Here is a 26,242-nt window from a genome sequence, read left to right on the forward strand (position 1 = left end):
ACTTGCTATTTTCTGTTTTCTTACCCTATTAGGCTAACCATCCTAGTAGGTGTGAGATTGCACCTCACTGTGGTTCTGATTCCCGTTTCCCTGATGACTGGTGATGTTGAGTGTCTTCTCATGTGTGTGTTGGACATTTGTGTATCTTTTTTAGAGAAATGTGTATATAAGTCCTTGGCCCATATTGTAATTGGATTGCTTGTCTTTTTGCTGCTGAGTTGTAAGAGGTGGTCATAATCTGGACACAAGAGCTTTATCAGATACATGATTTGCAAATATTTTCTCCCATTCCATGGGTTAGCCTTTCACTTCCTTGATGGTGTCTTGAAGTATAAAACATTTTAATTTTGATTAAGTCCATTATATCTATTTCTTCTTCTGTTGCTTGTGTTTTTGGTGTCATTTAAAAAACTGTTGCCAAATCCAAGGCCACAAATTTTACATCTAAGGTTTCTTCTGAGTTTTATAGTTTTAGCTCTTACATTTAAGTAATTTATCCATTTTGAGTTCATGTTTGAATATGGTGTGAGGTAGGGGTCCAGATTCATTCCTTTGTCTGGATATCCAGTCATCCCAGCACCACTTGTTGCAGAGACTGTCCTTTCTCCACTTGGCACCCTTGTCAAAAATCAATTGTCCAGGGCTTCCCTGGTGGCACAGTGGTTGGGAGTCCACCTACTGATGCAGGAGACACGGGTTCGTGCCCCGGTCCGGGAAGATCCCACATGCTGCAGAGCGGCTGGGCCCGTGAGCCATGGCCGCTGAGCCTGCGCGTCCAGAGCCTGTGCTCCGCAACAGGAGAGGCCACAACAATGAGAGGCCCGCGTACCGAAAAAAAAACAAAAACAAAAACAAAAAAAATCAATTGGCCATAAATGTTTGGGTTTATTTCTGGGCTCTCAATTCTGTTCCATTGGTCTCTATGTCTGTCATTATGCCAGTACCACACTGTTTTAATTACTGTAGCTTTGTAATAAGTTTTGAAATCAGAGTTAAGAGTCTTCTAACTTCGTTGTTTTTCAAGATTGTTTTAGCTGTTCGGGGTCCCTCACAATTCCATATGAATTTTAGGATCAGCTTGTCCAATTCTGGAAGAAAAAAAAAAGGAAGTTGGAATTTTGATACAAATTGCACTGAATTTGCAGAACACTCTGGGGATTAGTGCCATCTTAACAATATTAAGTTGTTCAATCCATGAATTTCGTCTAGCTTTCCATTTAAGTCATTTTTAATTTCTTTTAACAATGCTTTGTAGTTTTCATTATAAATTTTATACTTAAAAAAAGTTTATTCCAAAGTATTTTATTCTTTTTGATACTATTGTAAATGGAATTGTTTTCTTTTTGGATTATTAATTGCTGGTATATGGAAATACTAATAAATGCTTTGACCTTGCATTAGGCAGTGGTTTCTTAAATATGGAAATATAGATTTTTGTATGTTGATCTTGTATCCTACAACTTTGCCAAACTTAATAGCTCTAACAGGTTTTTTTGTGTATGTGGATTTTTCAGGGTTTTCTATATACAAGATCTTATCTGTGAGAAGAGATGTTTTACTTCTTCCTGTTCAATCTGGATGCCTTTACTTCCTTTCTTTCTTGACTAATTGCCTTGTCTAGTACTTTCAGTATAATGTTGAAATGAAGTGGCAAGAATGTGAATTGTAATCATTCCTAATCTTAGAGGGAAGCAGCCAGGCTTTCTCAATGGAGTATAATGTCAGCCGTGTGTTTTTCATGCTTTCTCTATTGAGTGTAGTGCCAGCTGTGGGTTTTTCATGCATGCTTTGTCATTTGAAGTTCCCTCTAGCCCTAGTTTCTTGAGTGTTTTTTAATCCTGAAAGAGCAACATATTTTTTGAAGCAATATGCCTTGGGAATTTTGAAGAAAAAACAATTCATTTGCAGCTAGAAAAAGAGAAATCTTGGCTAAAGACAAAACAATGAAATCACAATCAAATAGACAAATACAAGTTGTGGGCAGGTCATATGAAACATTCTGTAAAGGTCATCTGAGGATTTGCTTGAAGGCTTGATGCTTGTGGAGGACACAGTTTGGCGATAAGCAGAGCTGCAGGTGTGTCCAAGTCTTTTCAGTGTTGGAAGAAGCAGCCAGATGAGGAAAGGGGCCTTTGTCAGTCAGTCCTTGGATGAGGTTGAGAAAATGTTCTTTGTACAGTTAGGACACAGCATGCTGATTCTGGTAACTATTTGTTCACTTGACAGAAGTGTTTGTTTGTTTGTTTGTTTGTTAGTTTGTTAGTTTCAAAAGGGCATTGGTGATTCCATTTGTTCTTAAAGATGAGGACATGATCTGTAAACGGCCACAACAATCGGTGTGTATGCATTTTGATGAATTTCCGTCACCCAAGAGCCCATGTTGGACCCTTATTATTTGTTATTGCTTTATATCTGTATATATTTTAAAGAGCCAGGTAATCCCAGAAGAATTATAAAAAACAGCCTTGTGCCCCAAGCTCCGTGACACAAATACACCGATCGTGAAGGCTGCGGCCGTCCCAAGGGTGGCTTGGTGGCGGTGCCCTGGTGGAGGGCACGCGTGTGTGCTTGTGGGCAGGGGGCCATGTGGACAGGCACAATGCAGGGGGAGTCAGAGGTTAGGCATGAAATCAAGCTCAAGTGGGTGTCCTGCAAATCAGACCCAGAGCCAGAAAGGGTGAGAATTATGAACCTCGGATCTCAGCCAGCCGATCAACAAGAGGAGAGCTGATTAAGTCGCCTCTTCTGAAGCCTCGCGGCCAGCCCGGTGTTCCTAGGGAGACGGTGGCCTCTGTCAGCAGTGAAGGGGGTCCTGACATGCCTCGTCCAGATCCCCAAGCCTCACCCTGCGGGCCCGATGTGTGGGCGAGGGGATGCTGTGGCCCTGCTGAGCCCCGAGCCCTGAGCAGTGAAACACGACATCTGACTGCCGTGCAGCGATGAGCCATCTTCTACCAGAAGAGACAAGGGAAACCCGGGCCGGGAAGCTGCGCTCTGCGCCTGGCCACCCTGACACAGACAGCAGATCGCCTTCCTCAGCCCGCAGGCTTGGCCTCAGATGAGTGTGTGCTCGGCATGGGAGCATCGGGAAGAGCTCTGCCCTCAGGTGCATCCTTGCCCTTCATAACAGGAGTCATATCCTGCCTCGGGTCCACGGCACCGCCTGTATTCATCCTGATACTTAAGTGAGCAGTAGTGTTTCCAAGTTCTGTTAGCTGATTAAAAGCTCCCAAAAGTATTCTGTGAAAAATGATCAAATGTTGATGTCACCCGACAGGGGATGGTCTGCCTGGAAGCACATCCCTGCTCTGCCCTTGATCCTGGCGGTAACGTCCCTGCTCTGCCCTTGATCCTGGCAGTAACGACACAGTCGTTAATCAACTGGATGGATCAGATTAACATAAGAACTACATTCTTGCCCCTTAGCTTCACAAAAGTGAAGTATATTGATGGCAGAAGAATTTGAAAATGTTCCAAAGCTTTCACAATTTAAATGTCTCTCAACCACACGTTCTGTTATATGTGCATTAGTGATTTTGCTCAGTCCTTTTCATTGTTTTTAAAGTAAAATATTCATTTTTCTGAGAAAGACTAATGGGGATATCCACTTGTGTTGGATAAAGGTTACTTTGCCATATCTTGAATGAGAACATGAAGATTAGAGCGTTGATCCTGCCCAGTGTTGAGAGCATGGCAGCAGCACCGGAAGCTGCCTCTCCGGACGGTGCAGCTCAGCAGGTCCACTTCCAGGAATTTGTTTGGAGGAACCCTGTGGTCAGTGGTGCAAAGTTATGTACAGCCAGGATGGTCATAGCAGGTGCTTGTAATAGTGCAAATTTAGAATCAACCTCCATATGCAAAATTTAGGACAGTGGTTAAATTATAGTGAAATTTGCCAATGACATGGACTATCATGTAGCCTTTGAGAGTATGTAAGCTTAAATGTATCTTAATATTTTATCATATTCACTTTTGAATGATATTATACATATAGTATATACGTGTATAATGATGCGTGATCCCATTAAGGCGTGTGTGTGTCTGTGTGTGGCGTGATCCCATTAAGACGTGTGTGTGTCTGTGTGTGGGTGTGAACAGACACACACACTGCATACAGGTTGTTAGCATATAGAGAGAAAAAGGTCCAGAAGGTTATGCACCAAAATGTTGAGATTCATGTTGTGGTCATGAGGGGTGTGTTACATGGAGTCTTCTTATTTTCTGCTTCTTATTCATGAATTAGTTATGTTTTTATACCATATTATAAAACCCCAGAAGTTTACATAATAAGTAACTTAATGTGAATTTACATAATCATAGCTCACCCCTTGTCCCTGTCTGGGTGTAGAGCTTAGTGGCTCTGCTGGCAAAATGCTTGGCTGACTGACATCAGTATTTACGGCTCTGGCTACCCATCTTCAGTGAAAGTGGCTGGAGAAGCTGCTCGGCAAGTAGACGTCTGATGGCATCTGTCCCTGCTTCTTCCTGCAGGTGGTGACACTCGGGTCCAGCCTGCGCGACGGCTCTACACCGTGGGCCTGCCTCCTGAGGGGTGGGTCCCCCCTCCGCCGGAGGCCCCCAGCTGCTCGAGTCCTGAGAGCTCCTCCAGCGGCGAAGACATAGGAGGTAAGACCGCTGACAGCCTTTGGGGTCTTCCAGGGTCGTGACTCCATCTGAACTTTAACGGGCCTGAGCGTCTCACTGCTGTGTGGTCTGCAGTCGTCAGAGATGCCTGTAAGATCCACAGCAGGAAAAGCTCAGGCTGGGAGGAGACTTAAGGCTGGAATGTGATCGCAGCCCCATTTGTTAGCAAGTTAGGGGAAGTCTGGCGTTAATACATCCAAGTGTGAAAGTGCTTCTCTTGTTAAGTAGGACTTTTTTTCTTGATTTTCCAATTTTTTCAAAATTTCTGAGATTGTATATCAACTTTGTAATGATGAAATAACTTATGTTGCATCTCTTGTGGAAAATTGAATGATGATATTTGCTTTTGCTGTTGGATGTTTTGTGAGTGAAGGAAGATCAAGGGTCAGGTGCTCTGGTGGCGGTGCAGAGGCTGCACGTTACATTCTTACTGTAAAAAGTCAAATGGTAGTTTTTTCCCCTTTTAATTCATCATTTCGGAACTTCCTTAAGAGGAATTTGGAATTTTCCCCAGTTGATTTTTAACAAGTAAAAACTAAGAAACTCTGTACCATAAACCTTAACTTGAATATCAAGAAAATATGATTTTCTAGTAGATTGATCTTTCTGACTTCCTAATTAAAGCGTCAGAAACCATAAAACCAAAAATGGGATAGCTAAGCAGTAATATAGTCATCTATTCAAGCCCTGTTGAAAATCTTTGGAATATAATTATTGGATAAATAGATTATTTCATTCAAAAATTAAGCTATGTTCTTATAAAGATAAATTACTTTGGTGACATACTCCGTTGTGTACTTAATATATTCAATGAAAAAATGCGGACTCATTCCGGGGCTGTTGCCCACAGTGAGCTCTGCTGCCCATGCCTCCCGGGCGGGTCTTTGGGCAGCATCCCAGCCGAGAACCTTCTGGGTGCCCTTGACTGAATGCATTGCCGAGCTAGAGGGACGTCCTTCCAGGAGATGGGAAAGCATCTCAGCAGCTGGACACACGTCCCTGTGGTAGTCACTCTTCCTGGCCCTCAAGTCCCAGTGCCACCGCCTCCAGGAAGGCATGGGGGTGGCCTGGTGCCGCTCTGCTCTAGCAGGTGAGCAGTGGTCAGGGCGAAGCAGAGAGATGGGGAGTCGGTGCCTAGGACACATCCCTCTAATTACCATGGTAACCTGCACATCTCCGGCGACTTTCATTGTACCTTTGGCTCCAGCAGGTCCCAGGTTACATTTCTGCAGTTGCTTCTTGGCAGGCCATCCTGTTCATGTCCCTCTTTCTGTCCTCTGGTTCCCAGGAGCACACAGGTTCCAAGGACCTTCTCCCAGAGGCTGTGGTCAAGGAAGGTGTGGTGCGCCACCATCCCCCTCAAAGGAGAGACTGGACTGGGAAGGAAGGTTGGGATCTCCTTGCAGGACATTAGCTCCATCCCTGAGGTCACAGGGTGACATGTCCACCTTGCTCTGACATTCTGACTCCAGCTTCTGCCCTGACCCCACACCTGAACCCCACTGCTGCCCCAGCCTCATGTGTGTCTGTCCCACAGCAGGCGGGCCTGGGCTCCTCGATGACCTCCTGGTGGCCACATGGCTCTCCCCCGCTGGGGACAGGTCTCAGCTTTAAGAAGTGGTCCTTTCTCTCAAGAGGCCCTGTGAGCTCAGTTCCATAAGTCAACATCACTGAAAACGTTGACCCAGGTTTTCAGAAGAGCTTTGAATAACTCCTTCATGCACTTCTGGCTGGGAAGTTGATATCTTTCTATCTTGAACACTTGTAACTCATCTCCAATGTTTCAGTTCACTTTTCTTACTGTTTCTCTAATATTTTTCCCCTTTGTGAACCCGTTTGACAAGGTGGGCCGCTTCAGGGGTCTGAAGTGAGAAAGTGGAAGGAAGTGTTAATACTGTTTAAAATGAGAGATCTGGGCTTCTCTGGTGACGCAGTGGTTAAGAATCCACCTGCCAATGCAGGGGACACGGGTTCGAGCCCTGGCCTGGGAAGATCCCACATGCCGCAGGGCATCTAAGCCCGGGCACCACAACTACTGAACCTGCGCTCTAGAGCCCACGAGCCACAACTACCGAGCCTGCGCGCATAGAGCCCATGCTCCGCAACAAGAGAAGCCACTGCAATGAGAAGCCACGCACCACAACTAGAGAAAGCCCGTGCACAGCAACAAAGACTCAACGCAGAAATCAATCTTAATCAATCAATCTGCCAAAAAGTTTTTAAAAAATAAAATGAGAGACCCTTCAGAGAGGCGTGAGAGGCCACCGTGCTCAGCCGGGAGGCATGTGTCGGGGGTCGTTAGGGCTCGATAGGGGGCTGGGACAGGAAGAGGGACGCCTGAGCCGGGACTGGCAGGGCGTGAGGCGTGCAGACCCACAAGGCTGAGAGCGGGAGGGCTCCACAGTCTTATTGGTGGCACTGAAAGCAAAGAGAGCATGAGGACTGGAGTCGGAAAAGAAGGAAAAGTCCAGAGGTGACTGTGTCCACTGTTGATGGCCATTTGAATGCCCAGCACCAATAAACCAGTTCAGTAGTGACTCCTCAAGAAGTTGGGAAGGAAGAGGCTTCCCGGTCGGCTGCCCCGTCTGTGGCCGCCGAGTCCTGCGTCCCCTCCCTCGGCCCGTGCGGGGCGGCAGGTCTGGTGGCACCCAAGGCTGACCCCTCCTCACCTCAGGGCCTGGTCCGGTCGCCCCGCCCGGTACCGCTCTCAGTGGGTGTCGTGCCTGGGCAGGGAGACTGGGGCTGATGGTGCACGGCACCCTTCCAGGTGGTCTCGGTTCTCACCCGCTGCAGGTGATGGTGACAAGAGCTGGGTCCCGGCTGAAGGAGGGTGCCGGCTGCCCACCTCCCCTCTGCCTCGGCTCCCCTGACATGGACTGAGAGCAGGAGTGACTTTTTTTTTTTGGGATAAATTTGAATTCATAATTTTTTTTTAATTTATTTTTGGCCACGTTGGGTCTTCGTTGCTGCACACAGGCTTTCTCTAGCTGCGGTGAGCGGGAGCTGCTCTTCCTTGGGGTGCGCGAGCTCTATGCGCGCAGGCTCAGTAGTTGTGGCACACGAGCTTAGTTGCTCCGCGGCGTGTGGGATCTTCCCGGACCAGGGCTCGAACCCGTGTCCCCTGCATTGGCAGGCGGATTCTTAACCACTGCGCCACCAGGGAAACCCAGGAGTAACATTTTTAAAGGCTGTGCAAATCCTTTGTGAACTCTGCCGCTGTGCAAATCTAAACTGTTGTTGCAAGCATTGTCTCACGTGCTCCAGTTACAAAGAAATTCGCATTTCATGAGGCGTCTCTTCTGATTTTGATGTTGGCAGCTTCCACCTGGGTCTGCAGGGGCTCCTTCCCAGGCACACCGGGGTCTTCACACCTGCCGCCTGCCCATGGCGCTGCTCGGTCTGTCCGGGACCCTGTGCAGGGCTGACAGTCCTGTGGACGCTCCTCTGTGTGAGCTCCTGGTGACAGCACTGTGTGGGGACTGGTGCCGTCGACTCACAGGTTGACAAACTTGTCTTCTTCATACTTACACTGGACTGAGAACCCACATTGAGAACTGGGTGCAGTTCTGCATTTCCCTGTTAAGACTGGTTTTCTTTTGATGTGAAACTGTTTTATTCCTATAACTGATGTGTTTTAACTGTAACTGAAATTACTCTTTCCATTTCTCTTGTGAATGTCTGGTCTTCTCCAGCAAGTCCCCCCTTTAACCTCTGTGGACCTTCAGTGCTTCCCTGTCCCTTCCAGTAGGAATGGTCTGTACTTAGCCAGCCTCCTGGTCTATCGATTTTGTAACAAAATTTGTCCTTCGCATTTGCATCTCTATGGCTCATTTACCATTTTCACGGGCTTCCTTCTGCCCCTTCACCTTTATTAGCTGAACCAAGAATTCAGCCTTTCAACAGAGAGCAGTAAGCCACCCACGTCCCTTTAGAAACAGAATTGTGACTATGGTCTCAGCATTTCAGCGTTGGCTCTGGCAGTGAGCCTTCAGCAGCGCGGCCCCATGTCTTGCATGCGCATTGTTGAGAACGTAGGTGATCTTGGCGAGTGACAGGTCAGGTGCACTTACCTGGTTTGAAACCTGCTTTTCACAGCCACCACTTTCTCCACCATCATCTTCTCCTCTTTTCCTTAATTAAGTATTCTTGCTAGCTGTCCTTCTCTGCCTCCCCTTTCCAGCTTTCAGTGTCTCATCTCTTATCAGCAGGCGCTTGTCCTTGGAGCCGGACCCCGTGCGGCCAAAGGTGCGTCCCTCCTCTGCAGGCACGTGCATGCTGCCGTCATAGCAGCTTTGCAGAGGTCCTTTTTTCCTAATGAAAAGGCAGGAGTTCCTGCCTGCCACTGCCAGCAGGTGAAGTTCTGGAACCTCTACACAGAAACTTTACATTTACACATTTTACACAGAAATAAGAACCTCAGTTTGTTTTATAAACTAAAAAACAGGCCAGCCTCTAGGAAAGAGGGCCTTTTCTTCTCTGTTACTCCAAACTTTTTTTTTTTTTTTAAAGAAGAATATTTTGTTTTTCTTGACCACAGAAACACTTATTATAGAAAATTCAAGCATTACAGAAAACGCACAGGAAGTAACACATCACCTAAGGCCACCAGGCTGAGACCCTCAGAAAACATCTTTTGAAACCTCTCCCCTGTGCATGTTGTATATGCATGCGCAGATTTTATAAAAGTTGTACCATATCACATGATGCATTATAAACCACTTTCCACACTTAATGTATTATGGAGGTTTTTTCACATTTCAGTGCATATAGATATATCATTTTTTAAAAGTAGCTGAAATCTATTTTATGAAAGCAACTTGTTTATAACTAGGCTCCCCTCCCCTGCACTGAAAGACACCTAGAACTTTGCCTGGTGCTCGATAAGCACTTTGCACATGAACATCATTGAACATACGTGGTACATACATGCAGTAGTCTGATTCCTTCCTGAATATAAACTCTTAGAAGTGGAAATATTAAGCGTAAGAGTCCATGTGTTTCTAAATTTGAAGACATAATAACAAACTGTCTTTCAGAAGGCTGTTCCAGTTCTCATCCCTGAAGGCAGCCTAAGGAGATCCCCTCTCTTCCATCGCCTGGACATTTTCAGTCTTTTAAATTTTAGCTAATTGTTTGGACAACATATATCTTACATTTTCATGTGAGAAAACTGTGTGTTAGGGAAATTCTTTCTAAGTCTAAGAGCCTAAATGACAGGTTTGACTGTGAAGAAATTTAAACTTTCTTTATGGCAAAGGGCACTATAAATAAGGTTCAGAGCAAAGGACAGAATAGGAGATGATCTTTGCACATTCCACAATAGATGAAAGTTAGCTTCCTTACCATATAACAAGATATTACAAATCAATAAGAAAAGAAAAGATCACCCCAGTAGAATGAGCAGAACAGATGGCGACACCCAGAGGGACAAGTAATACTCACAAGCACCCTCGTATGGCTCCTGTTTATATATATATATATATATATATATATATATATATTTTTTTTTTTTTTTTTTTTTTTTTTTTTTTTTTTTTTTGCGGTACGCGGGCCTCTCACTGTTGCAGCCTCTCCCGTTGCGGAGCACAGGCTCCGGACGCGCAGGCTCAGCGGCCATGGCTCACGGGCCCAGCCGCTCCGCGGCACGTGTGATCTTCCTGGACCGGGACACGAACCCCTGTCCCCTGCATCAGCAGGCGGACTCTCAACCACTGCACCACCAGGGAAGCCCCTTTATATTTTTATATGAAATGTTTGACCCATCTGAGATATATTTTGTTAGAACAAGGTGTAGATCCATTTTTTTAAAAATAGATTTTCCTTTTTAAATCCTGCACTTTTTCTTCAGTTACCTGTTACTTTTCCTTGATGGTTTCGAAGCCATGTATGTGATGGACCACGTTCCACATCCACGGCTCTCTTCCCGGCTTCTGCTCACCCGTCTTCCCCGACCTGCATTCCTCAGCGGCTGCCCCGCTGGCTCGTGGGCTGGATGGGCCTTCACCATGGGGGCTTCCTCGTGCCTCTTTGCAGGCCGTTGGGTAGATGCAGCGTCCATCCCTGTCAGCAGGACGGCTGGGGATCCCTGCCCTCATCTGCACCTTCCCTGGGGCCACATGGGCATTGCAGAGCCACGCAGAGCTGAAGGGCCATTCCAGGAGTCACGGAGCGCCCACGGAGGGGGCACTGCACCTGGGTCGGAGAAACCCGACCCATCTGGTTTCTTTCTTCTTTTTCCAGAAGAGCTTCTTAGTCGTGAATGAGTGATTCCCACGTTTACCGATCTGTACATCGATCCGTTATTCGTGTCTTATATAGCTATTTACATTTCTTTGTGACCTTTTCCAGTATTGCTCTCTGGACTTCATGACGGCGCCACTGTTTGGTTTTTTTGGCTATCATAACATACTTTATGAACTTTTTGCAGACAGCCAAGTTTGATGAGGGCTGAGACTCTGTAATTAGGTCATCTCCGCGTTTCAGGAGCCACCTCCACAGAGTTCCCCGACCTGCATGTGCTGGGCTCCCCTGGTAAACGTCACCACCAGGAGGGCTCCCATGCCCTAGAAAGTGAACACCTGGGCAGAGTCTGGAATGCACGGCTTTCTTCTCCTTCCGCTGCCACAGCCCCACGCCACCTGTGAGGGTGCCCGGCCTCCTCCACACTTTGCCCTTTGCTCCTTCAGCTGCCGCTCCGAGAGGGTACAGTTAGGCCAGAATTCACTCCTTGAAGTCACTTCCTCCCGTCCCCATCCCCGTCCCAGGGCCTCCAGGGCTGTGGGCTCGAGACTCAGCACCGTCTCGGGGTGCTCTGACCCAGGCACCACCCTGGACCTGAGAATACTGGCCGGCTCCACAGTCCAGGGATGCACTGCGGGCTGGTCCCGCTGCACTGTCAGAGCTGTGTGTCAGCTCTTCCCAATGTCCTTGTTATCCTTGTGAGAACACGGGGGAAGCCTGGTCAGATGCCTGGTCACTTACCTCGCTGCTGGCTGGTCGTCTGCTTTCCTCTTCCCTGGGCTGCGTCCCTGCAACAAAGTACACTCAACACCTGAAGCATTTAGTAATTGCACACACCCGGAACTACTTCCTCTCTTTGTGCCTTTTCCAGAATTTATGTCTGTATTGAAGATACCTGCCTTTTTATAACTGAGTATAGCGTATCTATGATGTTATACGTTACTTTAGTTGTTGTAACAGTTATGTTCATTGCTTGCTGGGTGCCAGCAATCTGGCATCTGTTTTTGGATCTGTGGTTTCAGTGACTGAGAGGTGCCCCTGTCCCCCCGGGTGTCTTTCTTTTTTTTTTTTTTTTTTTGCGATACGCAGGCCTCTCACTGCTGTGGCCTCTCCCGTTGCAGAGCACAGGCTCCGGACGCGCAGGCTCAGCGGCCATGGCTCACGGGCCCAGCCGCTCCGCGGCATGTGGGATCTTCCCGGACTGGGGCACGAACCCGCGTCCCCTGCATCGGCAAGCGGACTCTCAACCACTGCGCTTGCTGTCTGGGCTGTTTCCCTGTTTTTTCTTGCTGGGATCTTGTTTTGGATCTTCCTCTGCAGATGTCTTCCTTTTCCAGATTTCCTGTGAAATCTGACTTGCCTTTGGTTTTAATTCCTTCGCTAAGGTCTGTGGCGCAATTCCCCAGCGCGTCACCGTCACCGCGGTGTCTCACTCTCAGGGTCCTCGTGGCCCCGCCTCTTCGGTGACTTTCTCGCTTACAACTGCCCGCTCCAATGCTGTTTATAACGGGAAGTGAGACCTCCCCATCTGTCTGGCTCTCATCAGAGGGTGCAGTGGGGCACTGGCGGGGTGGCGAGTCAGTTTGGGACACTAAGCCCCTCTGCCTGGTGCCTCTGCCTCTGTCAGGGCTCATTCAGGCTCGTCGCGTCGCTCTGGATCTCCTCCTGTGACCTCTGCCCCTGCCTGCTAAAGTAGCCCAGGGGTTCCCGTCTGCTCCTTCCATTCATGTTCTTGCGAGTCGGTCCTGCTGGGGCCCAGCTCTGTGCTGGTCGGTGCATGGGCTCCTGTTCGCTGACCTGACACACGTCGCCTGTGTCTGTCTAAGACCTGCCACACTTGCTGTCACCCCCTTTGTTGATCTGCTCCCCCCTCCAGCCAGCCAGGCAGGGTAGGGTCGGGTAAGGCTCCGGCTTCCTTCTAGCCTTTGCCCCCTGCTCGGTCCCTCCAGTGTGGGGACCTCTCCTCCATCCACATCCTTCCCTCTGCACGTCTTCTCTTGGCCTCCCTTACCCCGCCCCCCACCACGACACAGAAGTGCCCCCTCCCTTTGCCTTCCATCCAGTATCTGGTTATTTCTGTAACTTTCTTGCTCTTGCATCCTCACCTCCAGCCCCTGGGGGACGGAGCTCCGACTTGGCAGGTGGCAGAGTGAGAGTGAAGGGCCCTGGGTTTGCAGCCCCACTGTTGACTGTGGGTGCTGTCTTCCTTACTTCCCTGAGCCTCAGTTTCCTTGGCCACCTGATGGGGTAATAATCCTGCACTAGCACACCACACGCTTGCTGTGCCAATTAGATTGGGTTTGTGCAAAGCTTGTTCAAGCGTGAGCACTGCCAGCTCTTAATTCCCTGAGGCACCAGCGCCTGCTGGTGTTAAGTCTTCAGTCAATATTTGATGAACCAAGTTGCGTAATTATTTATAAAAACAGCCTGCAAATAAGGAGCAGTCCTCTCTCCTCATATAATCACTCGTATAATCACAAGTGGTTGACTGTATTGACATGGTTTTTGTGTTCAGATCAAGCTGCAAAGTCATTAAAATCAAGTCATTTTGATGGAAAGCTATTATGATTAGTATTCTAATAGCAGGCTCTGGTTGAAATAGTTATTAACTTCATGTTAACTTTCGGAAGCATGAGCTAAATGCACAGTTCTAATGTGGCTTCGTTGTGAGTCAGCCACCCTTTCAATGAGTTTTGACAGCTTTAGGCCACAGTTCTAAGGCAGATCCATCTTCAGATCTCACTGGCTCTGTTTGGGCTGAAGAAACCCTGATGCGTGATTTCTCTGAGCTTCCCAGGTGCAGAGCACAGCAGGCACTCTAGCTTGTTTGACTAATAAGGTGCAGTTTTCACCGGAGGCCACCGGAGTCAAGGTAGAGTCCTAGGCAGGCTCTCAGCAGAGATTCTCTGACCGGTGCCACGTTCCATACACATACTCTCTCAAGGGCGCAGCAAAGCCAGACTCAGAGTTAGCAGGCTTTCATTCTTGTCCCGGTGATTATTGAAATGAGACTTAAGACATGTAATTGTGTGAAAGCCTTTCCTTTCTCACAGGTTACTTGGGGGCATCTGAGGGACAGTAGAGGTGGTGTCATTCTGAACCACTCTTTTCTCTCAGTGAGTCGAGAACCCTCACTTAGACCAGCTGCCTCTGCCATGCACTGTCAACAATGTGACATAAAAGGCTAGACACGGAAGAGAGTTCATGCGTTCTTAGAGCACCTAAAAAGGCCTAGATTGTTTCTAGAACTATTTCGTACGCTCATGTTTTTGTTTCTTTGGCATCTTATTGGCACACACACCTGATACCCTGGATTCCTCTCAGTCACAGTGGCGTGAGCTTGCATAGCTTTAGATGTATGATTGACCAAGGACTATGTGGGTCAGAATATTAATTTTGAAATAATTTACCAGTGGAGTCTGCACAGCTCTTTAACCTGTCTTTATAAAAAAAGAAAACCCACAGTTGTTCAGATTGCCATTTATTTTCTTAAAGTATATACTTAATTTCCAAACCATTGTTGGCACATATTCATAAGAAACTTGGATTAGAGAAATATTTAGATCTTGGTAAACCCGTACACCACCTTAGCTTATTGTTAAGCGAATGCATTACAATAATAGAACAGATTATGAATACTTCTTTGGATATTGATTAATATTTCTTCAACTAATAAAATTTATTGATTAATATTTCGTCAACTAATAGACATTCCATAAAGAGATACTGAGAAAAGAAGGTGGGAAATTATTTAAGATGAAGATGTCCACTCTTGGCACTTTATTCAGCATAGTATTGGAAGTCCTAGCCGGAGCAATTAGACAAGAAAAAGAAATAAAAGGCCTCTAAATTAGGAAGGAAGAAGTAAAACTGAGTCTATTTGCAGATGACATGGTTTTATATATTAAAAACCCTAAAGACTCCACCAAAAAAAAAAAACCTGTTAGAATGAACAAATGAATTCAGTCAAGTTGCAGGGTACAAAATCAGTTTACAAAGATCAGTTTCATTTCTTTACACTAACAATGAACTATCAGAAATTAGGAAAACAGCCCAATTTACAATTGCATCAAAAAGAATAAAATTCCTAGATAGAAATAAATTTAATGGAGGTGAAAGATCTATACATGAAAACTATAAGACATTGATGAAGGAAATTGACAATGACAAATGTAAATAAATGGAAAGATATTTCATGCTCGTAGATTGGAAGGATTACTATTGTTAAAATGTCCATACTACCCAAAGCAATCTACAGATTCAGTGCAATCCCTATCAAAATTCCAAGGGAATTTCTCACAGAAATGGAACAAATAATCTTAAAATTTGTATGGAACCACAAAAGACCCTGAATAGCCAAAGCAATCTTGAGAAAGAACAACAAAGCTAGAGGTAACATGCTTTCTGACCTCAAACTATATTACAAAGCTGCAGTAATCAGAACAGTGTGATATTGGCATAAAAACATACACATAGACCAATGGAACAGAATAGAGAGCCCAGAAATAAACCCACACATATATGGTCAATTAATTTACAACAAAGGAGCCAAGACTGTACAATGGGGAAAGGACAGTTTCTTCAATAAATGGTGTTGGGAAAACTGGACAGCCACATGCAAAAGAATGAAACTAGAACCCTGTCTCGCACCATACACAAAAACTAACTCAAAATAAATTTAAGACCTGAATGTAAGAACTGAAACCATAAAACTCCTAGAAGAAAACGTAAGTGGTAAGCTCCTCGACATCAATCTTGGCAGTGACTTTTAGGATTTGACACCATCTGTATCCTAAAATAATGAGGTAGCATAAGAATCTGGCGAATTCTGAATGTAAATTCCATTGCATTTTCACAGCCAGTCAGATTCTTAATCTCAAGGTAATCAGAGCCAAACAGGAGACTACTTGCAACAAAAGCATCCGGTGTGAAGTAGCAATTGGTCATGGTAGAGCCAGAGTGATGGATCTCCTCTGTGTCCAGAGGCTGACCTTGTGAAGGTGACCTTACGCCCTGCTCCCTGCTTTGTCCTGGGCCATAGAAGCCATTGGCTGCGTGTGAGACTTGGCTTAACTCATTGACAGCCCAAGGAACTCCCTGTTAGTAAAAAGTCAAGAGACCCAGACTTCCTACCTAAGTTCACCCTAATCTATCTGACTGGGAGAGAGAAAGCCTGACTATGAGAGTCCTTTCTGGTTGTATGAATACCGAGGAGTGACTCTGATGATCAGCAGATTTAAACGCACCACGTGTAGCCATACTTCAGTCTCCAAAGGACAGTAGATTCATATTTGTGGAAACGATAAATAAGCAGCTTTTGCTCTTGACTTCCAGAGCACATGGGTTCTGTCCCCTGATTGCACCGTCTCTTTCTGCACCGTGGCTGGATCTGATATAACGAGCTCTTTGTTTGAACCTTGTGTGTCAGACATTGGAGGAACAATCGTGATGATAACACAACCCTTAACTGCTGTAGAGCTTAGAGGTTAGGGAGTGGAATAAAGTCAGTAACAGACTTTGTCATTCAGTACTAAGTGTTATTAGCGATAGAGACCAAGCGCCATAGGAGCACAGCGGATGGAGAAGCTAACCTTGGGAAGTCTTATAAAGCACTTGAGATTTGAACTGGTAAGAAAAGCTTGGCTCATAAACAAGAGGAACGATTTAATTTTCGACAGAGAATGAAGAATCATGAAAAGGTCTGGTATGTTTGGGGTAGAAAATGTTATAAAGGGTCAAATTTATCATTTTTCCATATCTTTATAAATTATGTTACATTACTCGGAGTTCTGCATGTAACCCAGCCAAACAGCTACGTTCTTTTTAAAAGCAACTGACAAGGGATTAATCTCCAAAATATACAAGTAGCTCATGCAGCTCAATATCAGAAAAACAAACAACCCAATCCAAAAATGGGCAGAAGACCTAAATAGACATTTCTCCAAAGAAGATATACAGATTGCCAACAAACACATGAAAGGATGCTCAACATCACTAGTTATTAGAGAGATGCACATCAAAGCTACGATGAGGTATCACCTCACACCAGTTAGAATGGGCATCATCAGAAAATCTACAAACAACAAATGCTGGAGGGGGTGTGGAGAAAAGGGAACGCTTTTGCACTGTTGGTGGGAATGTAAATTGACACAGCCACTATGGAGAACAGTATGGAGGTTCCTTAAAAAACTAAAAACAGAACTACACATACAACCCAGCAATCCCACTACTGGGCACATACCCTGAGAAAACCATCATTCAAAAAGAGTCATGTGCCACAATGTGCATTGCAGCTCTATATACTATAGCCAGGACATGGAAGCAACCTAAGTGTCCGTCGACAGATGAATGGATAAAGGAGATGTGGCACATATATACAATGGAATATTACTCAGCCATAAAAAGAAATGAAATTGAGTTATTTGTAGTGAGGATGGACATAGAGTCTGTCATACAGAGTGAAGCAGGTCAGAAAGAGAAAAACAAATACTGTATGCTAACACATCTATGTGGAATCTAAAAAAAAAAATGGTTCTGATGAACCTAGGGGCAGGACAGGAATAAAGGCGCAGACATAGAGAATAGACTTGAGGACACGGGGAGGGGGAAGGGTAAGCTGGGACGAAGTGAGAGAGTGGCATGGACATATACACACTACCAAATGTAATATAGATAGCTAGTGGGAAGCAGCCACATAGCACAGGGAGATCAGCTCGGTGCTTTGTGTCCACCTAGAAGGGTGGGATAGGGAGGGTGGGAGGGAGACGCAAGAGGGAAGAGATATGGGAATATATGTATACGTATAGCTGATTCACTTTGTTATACAACAGAAACTAGCACAACACTGTAAAGCAATTATACTCCCATAAAGATGTTAAAAAAAATTATGTTCAATTATGTGTAGCCATTGCCCAGTGATCTATAGGTTATGCTGGAAATGTTAAAAGAAGAAAATTAACAAATCTTTGTATCGATTGTAATGCCTACATATCATATCTAGGTATTAACATGCATTACTGTTTTTCAAAAGAAATATTGAACCATGTCTGTGTGAGTTAACTGGATATTCTCCACGCTAAGTCGCATCAAGATGTTGTACTTAGGAAACAGACACGAAGATGTCTCCTTTGGGGAAAAGGCCTCTAAGCACCGGCTGCCGAGGTAGATGTGAGCCCATGTCGGGTAGCACACAATTAGGGTGGTGAAGTCCTCCTGCAGTAACCGCTGTCCCTCATCTGTGAGAAAACGAGAGACTCAAGCAACAAATACGTAGCGTCGAAAGGGCATTGAGTGATGAGTATTTCTTCAGAGCAAGTAATTAGTCCTGTCAGTTACCACGAACAAGACGTGGAAAGAGCAGGGTGGCCGTGTGACCTCTGGCCCCGGGAGCCGGATGTCCCCAGCCATTGCCTCCTGCACGAGCCCGTGGTGAGCGTCCCGGACGGTGCCGTGCTGTCCAGAAGCAGAAGGACTCCCCCACCTCCGGGAGCGTGAGCCCTGGGAGTGATGCAGGGGCATGAGCTGAGGTGGAGACTCGGGTGCCACGTCTGCTGACCCCAGGGCAGCATGGGCGCCCCTGCTTCGGCCTCTGCGGAGCCCTCATTACGGGGAGGCCCAGGGACAGCGAGGCTCCCTGCTGCTCTGGGGCTGCAGTTCCAGTGTCCGGTGGGGTCCTTGGGGTTGGTGCTCTCTGCCAAACTTGGTGCTCGCCAGCGTTACCTTGCGACCCTCGTTGCTGTGCGGGTGAGCGTCCTCCTTGCTGCACTCGCGTCCTGCTTCTGTGTCTGCAGGCTCCCATGCAGCCTGTCTGTAGGGCCTGGGGGCCTTTTGGACTTACAGTGGTGCCGTCTGTAGCTGGCGTCCCCGTGAGGTCTGACACTTTCCCTCCTCTTGTTGCATCGCCAGGGCCTCCGGCAGGGAAGCAGCAGGGTGAGGGCTCCACGTGCAGTGTCCCTGCGGGATTTTCTCACCTTCTATCGCATTTCGCATTTCCCTTACATTTCTAGTTTGCTACACGTTTTCATGATTTGTTGGTGTTAATATTGATTGAATACTTTATATCACTACAATAAAACGGTTAATATTTTGTTTAGAAGTTTTGTATTGCTCTTTAGGAGAGGGGTTGGCCTGCAACCTTCCCGTCTTTCAGTGTCCTCATCAGGTTTTGAAAGAACTGTGTTGTCCTCACAAAGCGTGTGGTCACCGTCACTGTGTCTATTCTCCAGAAATGTTTTGTATGTTGGGCCTTTGTTTCTTCCTTAAATGTTCCTTAGAAGTCAGGTGAATCCACCTAGGCCTGAAGTTCTTTTGTGGGATTATTTTTAACTAAAGATTCAATTTTGTAATAGATATAGGACTATTAAGATTTTCCGTTTCTTCATGTGTCCAGTTTGGTATGTTGTACTTTTCTCAGAATCCTCCATTTCATACAAACTATGTAATGTATTTGCATAGAGTTGTCCACAGAGCCATCTTATTGGTCCTTTTGTGCCTACAGGATGTATGTTAACACACGCCTTCACCCCACGCTGGCCTTTATGTGTCCTCTGCTCGTCCCGTCCAGTCTTGCACTGTTCGTCTGTTTTCTTTCTTCACAGTGTCAGTGCTGGTTGCTGTCTCTCTGTTGGGTTTTCTTTTCTCTTCCTTTATTTTGTGCTCCTCTGATTGTTATTTCTTTCCTTCTGCTTTCCTCAGGTATAAGTTGCTGTTGTTTTTCCAGCTTCTTTCTTACTTATATGATTGATTTTTAGCCTTTTTTCTTTCCTGACATATTTAAGATTATAAATTCACCTTTAAGTAGAATTTAGTGACATCCCATGTTTTGAGTTGTCATAATTTCATCAAGTTTAAAATAATAATTTTTCCTTATTATGAAAACAGTATCTGCTCAATGTCCTACAGTTGGAAATCAGAAAAATACAATGAAAAAAAAAAAACCTACAGTCACAGCACCCAGAAACCACAGTTAACCCCACAGGTCTGGCATCTGGACCTTCAGTATCTCAGTATGTATTAAGTTTTCCTCTTAAGAAGTGTGCACACACACTTATATGAAAAAGTATGATACTCTTATGTCTTACACCCTTCTTTGCCACCTCCTCCTTCTCAAATTCCTGTTTTATAGTCTTTTAGAGTAGCAGGCTGATAGCACAATCATCCTCACAGGGCAGCATGCGTGCTGTGCTCTCACCACTTGCAAAGAGAGATGAACCGGAGGATGACGTCAGTAATTGGCTCGGCTGGAAGGGCCTGGAGAACGGAGATATCGGGGAATAAATGAGAGCAGCTCTCCGGATGCCACTCTTGGTGGACAGTAAGGATGCCCCCAGATGACTGCACGCTGCTCCCCAGATGGCTTTACTGTGACTTGATAAAGCATCCTATGCATGACTGTTTTTCCAAATCAACAAAGGCAAGAATAGACCCCAATGAGGAGAAATGTAATTTTTTCTTTTTTTAAACTGAATCTGGAAAATTTTTTAAATTCCATAAGCAGTGGTCATTTTTCAAACATTAATATTTTACAAGACCAGCTCAAGGGCCAGCTATTCAGAGATACTCATGAATCAGGTGTCTGTCAGCGACACTAAGCAGGTCTCTAAAATCAGTTAATATCAACTTTCAAATGAAATAGGAAAATGCTGTGTTCAGTCATCCACTGGTGATTGAGAAAAGAAAGAAAATGTACCAAGTATGGGACTGTATGACAGTGTCACGTCGTGGTTTTATGAGGAGTAATTTGGGCTTCATGCCAAGTTGCAGGCAGCACCAGGTCTCCTGGTTGTCACGTGTATCAAGAGAAAACCGAGGACTCTCATTCCAGAGTCAGGAGAGGACGCTCCCCGTATCCAGAGGCAGTGTCTGGTTTGATGATGACGCGAAGCTGCAGGGGAGGGGGCCTTCCGTGTCACACAGGCCGGGGGGGGGGTGGGTGGACGCTTGTTTAAATGCGCAGGTGGGAGTTTGGCTGCATAAATAGACTCAGAGCCCAGAACAAGAGAAGAAGCCCCCTCCACGGATCAGAGGGTGTGACCAGCGGGTTCCGAGTCTCAGGCCCCTCATCACAGGAAACACAGTGCAAGGACCACGTGGCATCTTCTGTCTGACGTCAGCAGCAGATCAAAGCCTTAGAGTGCAAATTACAGGGAGAGGGATCTTCATTCCACGTAGTGACGCACAGTGTCTCAGAAGTCTCACACATGGTGTTTGATTTCTCACCATAACCTGTGGTGGGCCTAAGGAGAACCTGTGAGAAGTGAGGGTTGTTGAGAAGAAGCGTCTGAGCGTTGATGGCAGCACCGCCGTCCTTGGTTGGCTGGGACGGAGCAGGTGGGCGCGTGTGGGCAGCAGCGGGTGTGCTGGGCGTGCACCGGGCATGTGCTGAGCATGTGACGGGCATGCACTGCCACGAGGGTGCGGGGATGGGGTGGACGGGGCAGGATTGGCATGCGGGTCGTCCCTCTCAGGCCCCACGTCCACCGCAGGCCTTACCACCCCACGTCCACTCCAGACCTTGTCTGTTGCGTGGCAGTGACTGCCACATCTCGACCATGTCACTTACCTGCCGAGAGCCCAGACGTCGTCTTCATTCATATGGGGCCCATTGCTGATTCGGATGGGCAGGTCGTCACTGCTTGCTTCTCATCCTCACACACAAGTAACTCTTTAGAAGGTGCTAAAGGACACTTTAAAAAACATGAGGATTCATGTTTCTCTCCCCAAGACCACAGGCATGAAATTTTACTTTCGATCAAACTGCAACAACTCTTACATCCTTAAAATCATACCATATGTCATGATTGTAACAATGTTGAGTAAATACACATACACACACATACGCGTACACGTACATACACCTTTTTTGGAAGAACAAGTAGGTTATTAATTTACTTCATGGTAAATCCTAGTATCCTCAACAGTGTACTTTGTTGGTATAAAGTTAAGAATCACTGAAGTAAATATTTTAAATTCCTTTTCTACTAAAATTATAAGATCCTAATGGAAAATTTATCTAGCCTAGTAAGTTTGTTATGGTTCCATTTTACAGAAAATTGTTATATTTGAATTTTTGTTTTTATAGATCAGGATCTTCAGGCTCAACCAAAGAGAAGAAGAATTAGAAAGCATAATTCAAAGAAAAAAATTAAAAATCCCAGTAACATTCCTCTAGAACAAGCAGAATTAGAGAAACAGCAGAGTATTTTGCAAGAAAAATTGCAGCCACACAGCCACAGCCACACAGATGGCCCCACAATAAGCAAAAATAAAAAAAGGAAACTGAAAAAGAAACAGCAAATTAAAAGGAAGAAAGCAGCTGGCTTACTAACAGGAGTCTCTGGCGTCAACTTCATGTACCAGCCTGAGGAGACCAGCAGTGAGCAGGGCGACATGAGAGTGAGTGATGGAGAGGACGGCGCAGACGGGGAGGGAGGGGGCCCGGATGCCGAGGAGGAAGGAGCCACAGACGCCGGGAAGGAAGAAGTTAAAAGTACCAATGAAAAGGTAGATGATATCCTGAACTTTTTGAAGTCAACACAAGAAATTTATTTTTATGATGGTATGTTTTTTCCTGTTGTTCTTTTGAATAATGGCATCTACTTCTTTGGAAAATTAAGCAAATGTAAAATATTTAAATGTTTAAAATATAAAACATTAAAAATATTCAGTATTCAAAATAAGTCATTAGTTTTGAGGCAAAAATCCAAATATTTAAATTCATCCCACCAAAGATCTGGGCTGGCCCCCTGCTCTAGGCTCACCAGGGGAAACAGCCCGCCCATTAGAGGTGTGGGTCCAAACGAGGGTGGTCTCATCATCCTCATTTCTCTAAGATCCAATTTCAGAATATGGTGCTATTCTCAGCTCTATGTTTAAAGAAAAGATAAATCCAGGTTGGAGACTTTGATGAATTCTTGCTCATTTTCATCGGCTAGTAGAGACGTGAAGGAAGCACAGCTCTCTCTCTCTCGGACACACATTGATTTGCTTCCCCAATGTGTGGCTTAGTGATTTGAGATTTTTCAGTAAGCATATTGGACCACTGTTTGTACTGATATAGGAGCTGAGGTTTATCCTGGGATTTATTCTGACGGGTGATAATCCCTCACCTTTGTGTGGAGCCTAACAGACAGCAGCCCTGAGGGTCAGGAAGGAGCAGGTGCTGGCTCGGTGCCAAGAACAGAAGTGCTGGGATAACTGCCACCATTCTGATCCGTCCCTGGGAGATTCAGGGGATGTGGTGGGCTTAGTGCATCGAACCTCCAGCATGACCAAGATGGAGAAATACTGCCTATGTGATAACTGGAGGGGTAAGGGATGGACTTAAACAGTGATGCGAAAACACCATGATTAACGGGTCCATTTTAACCAAGATTGACCCTTTTCCTCTTTTGCTTGTTTATCCACATTTTGTCTTAAGTTGAAAACATCCTTAACGAATATCCACATGAGACTAATAGGAGGACGTGGCGGAGACACTGCAGAACAGAAGTAGGCTTCAGAGAGATCTCAGTAGATTATCCATTCTCTGCATGAGGGAGTAGCTTGTGGCAGACAGCCCTCCTGCCAAGGAGGACTGAAGGTTAAAGTGTACTTGGAGTTTTAAGAGCTGCTGAGGAAAAGCCCTTGTGACAAATCCCAGAGGAGATGAACCACAGGCCGGGTGAGCCAGAATGCTGCTGCCCTCCTTCCCTCAAGGTGTCTGCCAGTTTGGACAGGGGCTTGGGCAAGGGTCCAGGGGAAGGGGCAGTGCAGCCTGGAGAGCAGGCAAACCAGCAGAGCCCCAGTGGTCTCACAGGTCTGGGGGGGGAAGTGGAGGGCCCAGAGTCGGCCAGCTCTGTAAGAAAGGAGGGTCAGAGACCAGAGCAAAGCTCTGCTTGTCCCCCCTCAAAACCTTGGCCAAGCCCTGAACTGTGGGATGGGAGGAGGGCAACCAGGCAGACCTCTTCCACATGGCAGGGCGGCCTTTGTGGCATCCTGAGGGACCAAGCAGGCAGGGCTAACCTGACCCTCCAGCGCAGCACGCAGGCCACGCGCTCAGGTGCAGGTGGACAACTGCCGGCCAGACGTGCAGCCACCCTGTGGTCAGTTCAGTCGCCTGCCCCTTCTCTGTCTGCCGAGCAGAGGCAAGCGGGGACCCTCTCTGGAGGAAAATGTCGTTAGCCAAGACCCTGCAATTTTCATGTTCATTCAAAAGAGTGTGTCAGACACAGCAAGAGACTGGACCATACGACCGAAACCATGAGGAAAAGAGCAGCAGAAAGAGGCCATGGGGTGGAGACGCTGATGTTACCAGACAAGGGACTTAAAATAGCTATGATCTAGATGTCCAAGAAGTAGGAGAAGATGGAGAAAAAAGGTGAAAAGCGGAGACTTTCACCAGATAATTTGAATCTATTAGGATAATCAAACGGAAATTCTAGACCTGAGAAATATAATAACAAATTAAGGACTCAAAGACGAGTTCAGACAGCAGATTAGATTCAGCATAAAAGAGAATTAGTAACTGCAAGGCAGGCTGAAGGAAGTATCCAGAGTGAAGGAGGGAGAGGAAAGGATGGAAAACACAGAAGGAGCATAACAGCCACATGGGCCCGAAGGAGCCTCACCCATGGGACTGGGGCACAAGGGACGTGTAAGAGGTGGCAGCTGGGAGTTTTTCAAAGTTGACAAAGACCATGAAGTCACAGATTCTAGGCATCCTGTGAACACCCACCAGGATAGTGCAGAAATGGCCTCAGCATGATGTAGGCCTGCCGCCGGCCAGCAGTGGGGACAGCGCTGTGCTCATGGGGCAGCCTCCTTGGCTTCCTTGAAGCATCCCAACCGCCCAGCAGCTTCATGCTGTTTGTAGATGCCTGACACCATCGGAGGGCTTGGTTTCGTGTGTTTCCCCTGCTGCGTGCGTGGATTCCGGTACGTGGAACACTCAGAGCTGCTTTACGAGATCGGTGCCCGTAACACACCACCTTTCCACTGTGGTTCAACAGTTGTATTTTGTGGTTTGCTTCTCAAAGTTCTGTTCTGATTGTCTCTCAAACACATCGTTCTAAATAAAAATATACGTTTGAGGCTTTCTTTAGGAGGTGAGAGCTTATCTTCAGTTTGTAAGAGTAAAAATGCATTTCTAAGTGACCCTGTCTTTGTTTAGGTGTCTCCAAGGATTCGGACTCGGCTGTCTTCATGGAGACCAGTGGAGAGCTATTTAAATATCTTGAAACTCACAGCATGCCCTCCTCAGATGTGTTCATTCTGGATCACATGAAAACGCTGTTACTTTTGCAAGATACTGAAAGATTGAAGAGTGCCCTGGAAGTGTTCCCAGAACATTGCAGGATGCCACCCGGTATGTACTGTGCACTTTATTCATTGTGCTGCTTTAGACACTTGTCTAGGGTTTGCCTCTGAAAAACTTACTCTCTAGCAAAGCAGTCCTGAATCAGAAAATATAAGGATGCACATATGGCTTGAGGAATAGATTCCCACAGAGGAATATGCTTCTTGCATCTCTCTTGCTATAAAAATATCTCTCATGATATATGCAGATATGCGTGTACAATCTAATTCTCCAGACTTGTGAGCTCCACTCTTAGGACCAAATCCTTATTAGTTTAAATGGAAGTGAAAGAGTTCATTTCTTTTCCTTTTCCTCTGCTAGATTTGGAGAAGGTACATTTTTTCTGTCCTCCGAATGTCTTGGTCTGCCTTCCTGGACCCTACAGTAAAAAGGGAATTGAACTATAAGATGATTTCTCTTTTGTTACTTCCTCAACCTTTGTTGGGTGCCCATTTCATGCAAACTGTAGAGTGCTGGGCCGACTGTGCTTGTGTCTTCACAATGCCATGGGTGGGGCTTCACACTGGCAGCTTGAAGTCCCACCGGGCCACGGTGGGAATACTCCGGCCGCAGAAATCTGTAAACACTGAGTATCAGACGATCAGGACTTTTTGGAGAGCACCTGCACAGCATGGAGCAGAACTCCGTGCCAGACCCAAGACAGGCACTGGACAACCTTTTAGTTGAGTGAATGGAAGTGATTCTGCAGATTACCTTGGGGCAGTAATCTCAAAATGAGTACAGTGCATGGTTTTTCTCCTTGGAAACCTCATAGTATAGCTAAAGAGTCAAGACTGACATGTTTAAAAAGCCACATATCACATTTCATCACATGAAATAACAGTAAAGCCAGCAGTAAAGCAATACGGCACCAGTATAATTAGCAAGTGGCTGGCGGGAGTTGACGAGACCCCTGCGCGTTGGGGTTGCCAGGAGGACCTGCCTCCCCCATACGTCCAGTAGTGATCTGTTAGGGGGCCTCATCTGCCCTGCCTGTGCGGCCCTGGTCCCGCCGCGGGTCTT

At 46.2% G+C, this 26,242-nt stretch overlaps 1 protein-coding gene across 2 annotated transcripts in view; it reads left to right on the forward strand.

Moving 5' to 3' along the window:
• The window catches only part of ERICH1 (glutamate rich 1), a 47,277-nt gene that overhangs the window by 17,885 nt on the left and 3,150 nt on the right, over window positions 1-26,242 (forward strand). The window contains exons 3-5 of one of the 2 annotated variants that reach the window (XM_082680518.1): window positions 4,492-4,626; window positions 21,965-22,441; window positions 25,034-25,228. In XM_082680518.1, the coding sequence (XP_082536644.1) occupies window positions 4,492-4,626; window positions 21,965-22,441; window positions 25,034-25,228 (807 nt within the window). The remainder of the gene's footprint in view (window positions 1-4,491; window positions 4,627-21,964; window positions 22,442-25,033; window positions 25,229-26,242) is intronic. The other variant, XM_082680519.1, reaches the window with a different exon arrangement.

Source organism: Grampus griseus, assembly GCF_964374135.1.
Source record: "Grampus griseus genome assembly, chromosome: 21".
NCBI lineage: Eukaryota > Metazoa > Chordata > Mammalia > Artiodactyla > Delphinidae > Grampus > Grampus griseus.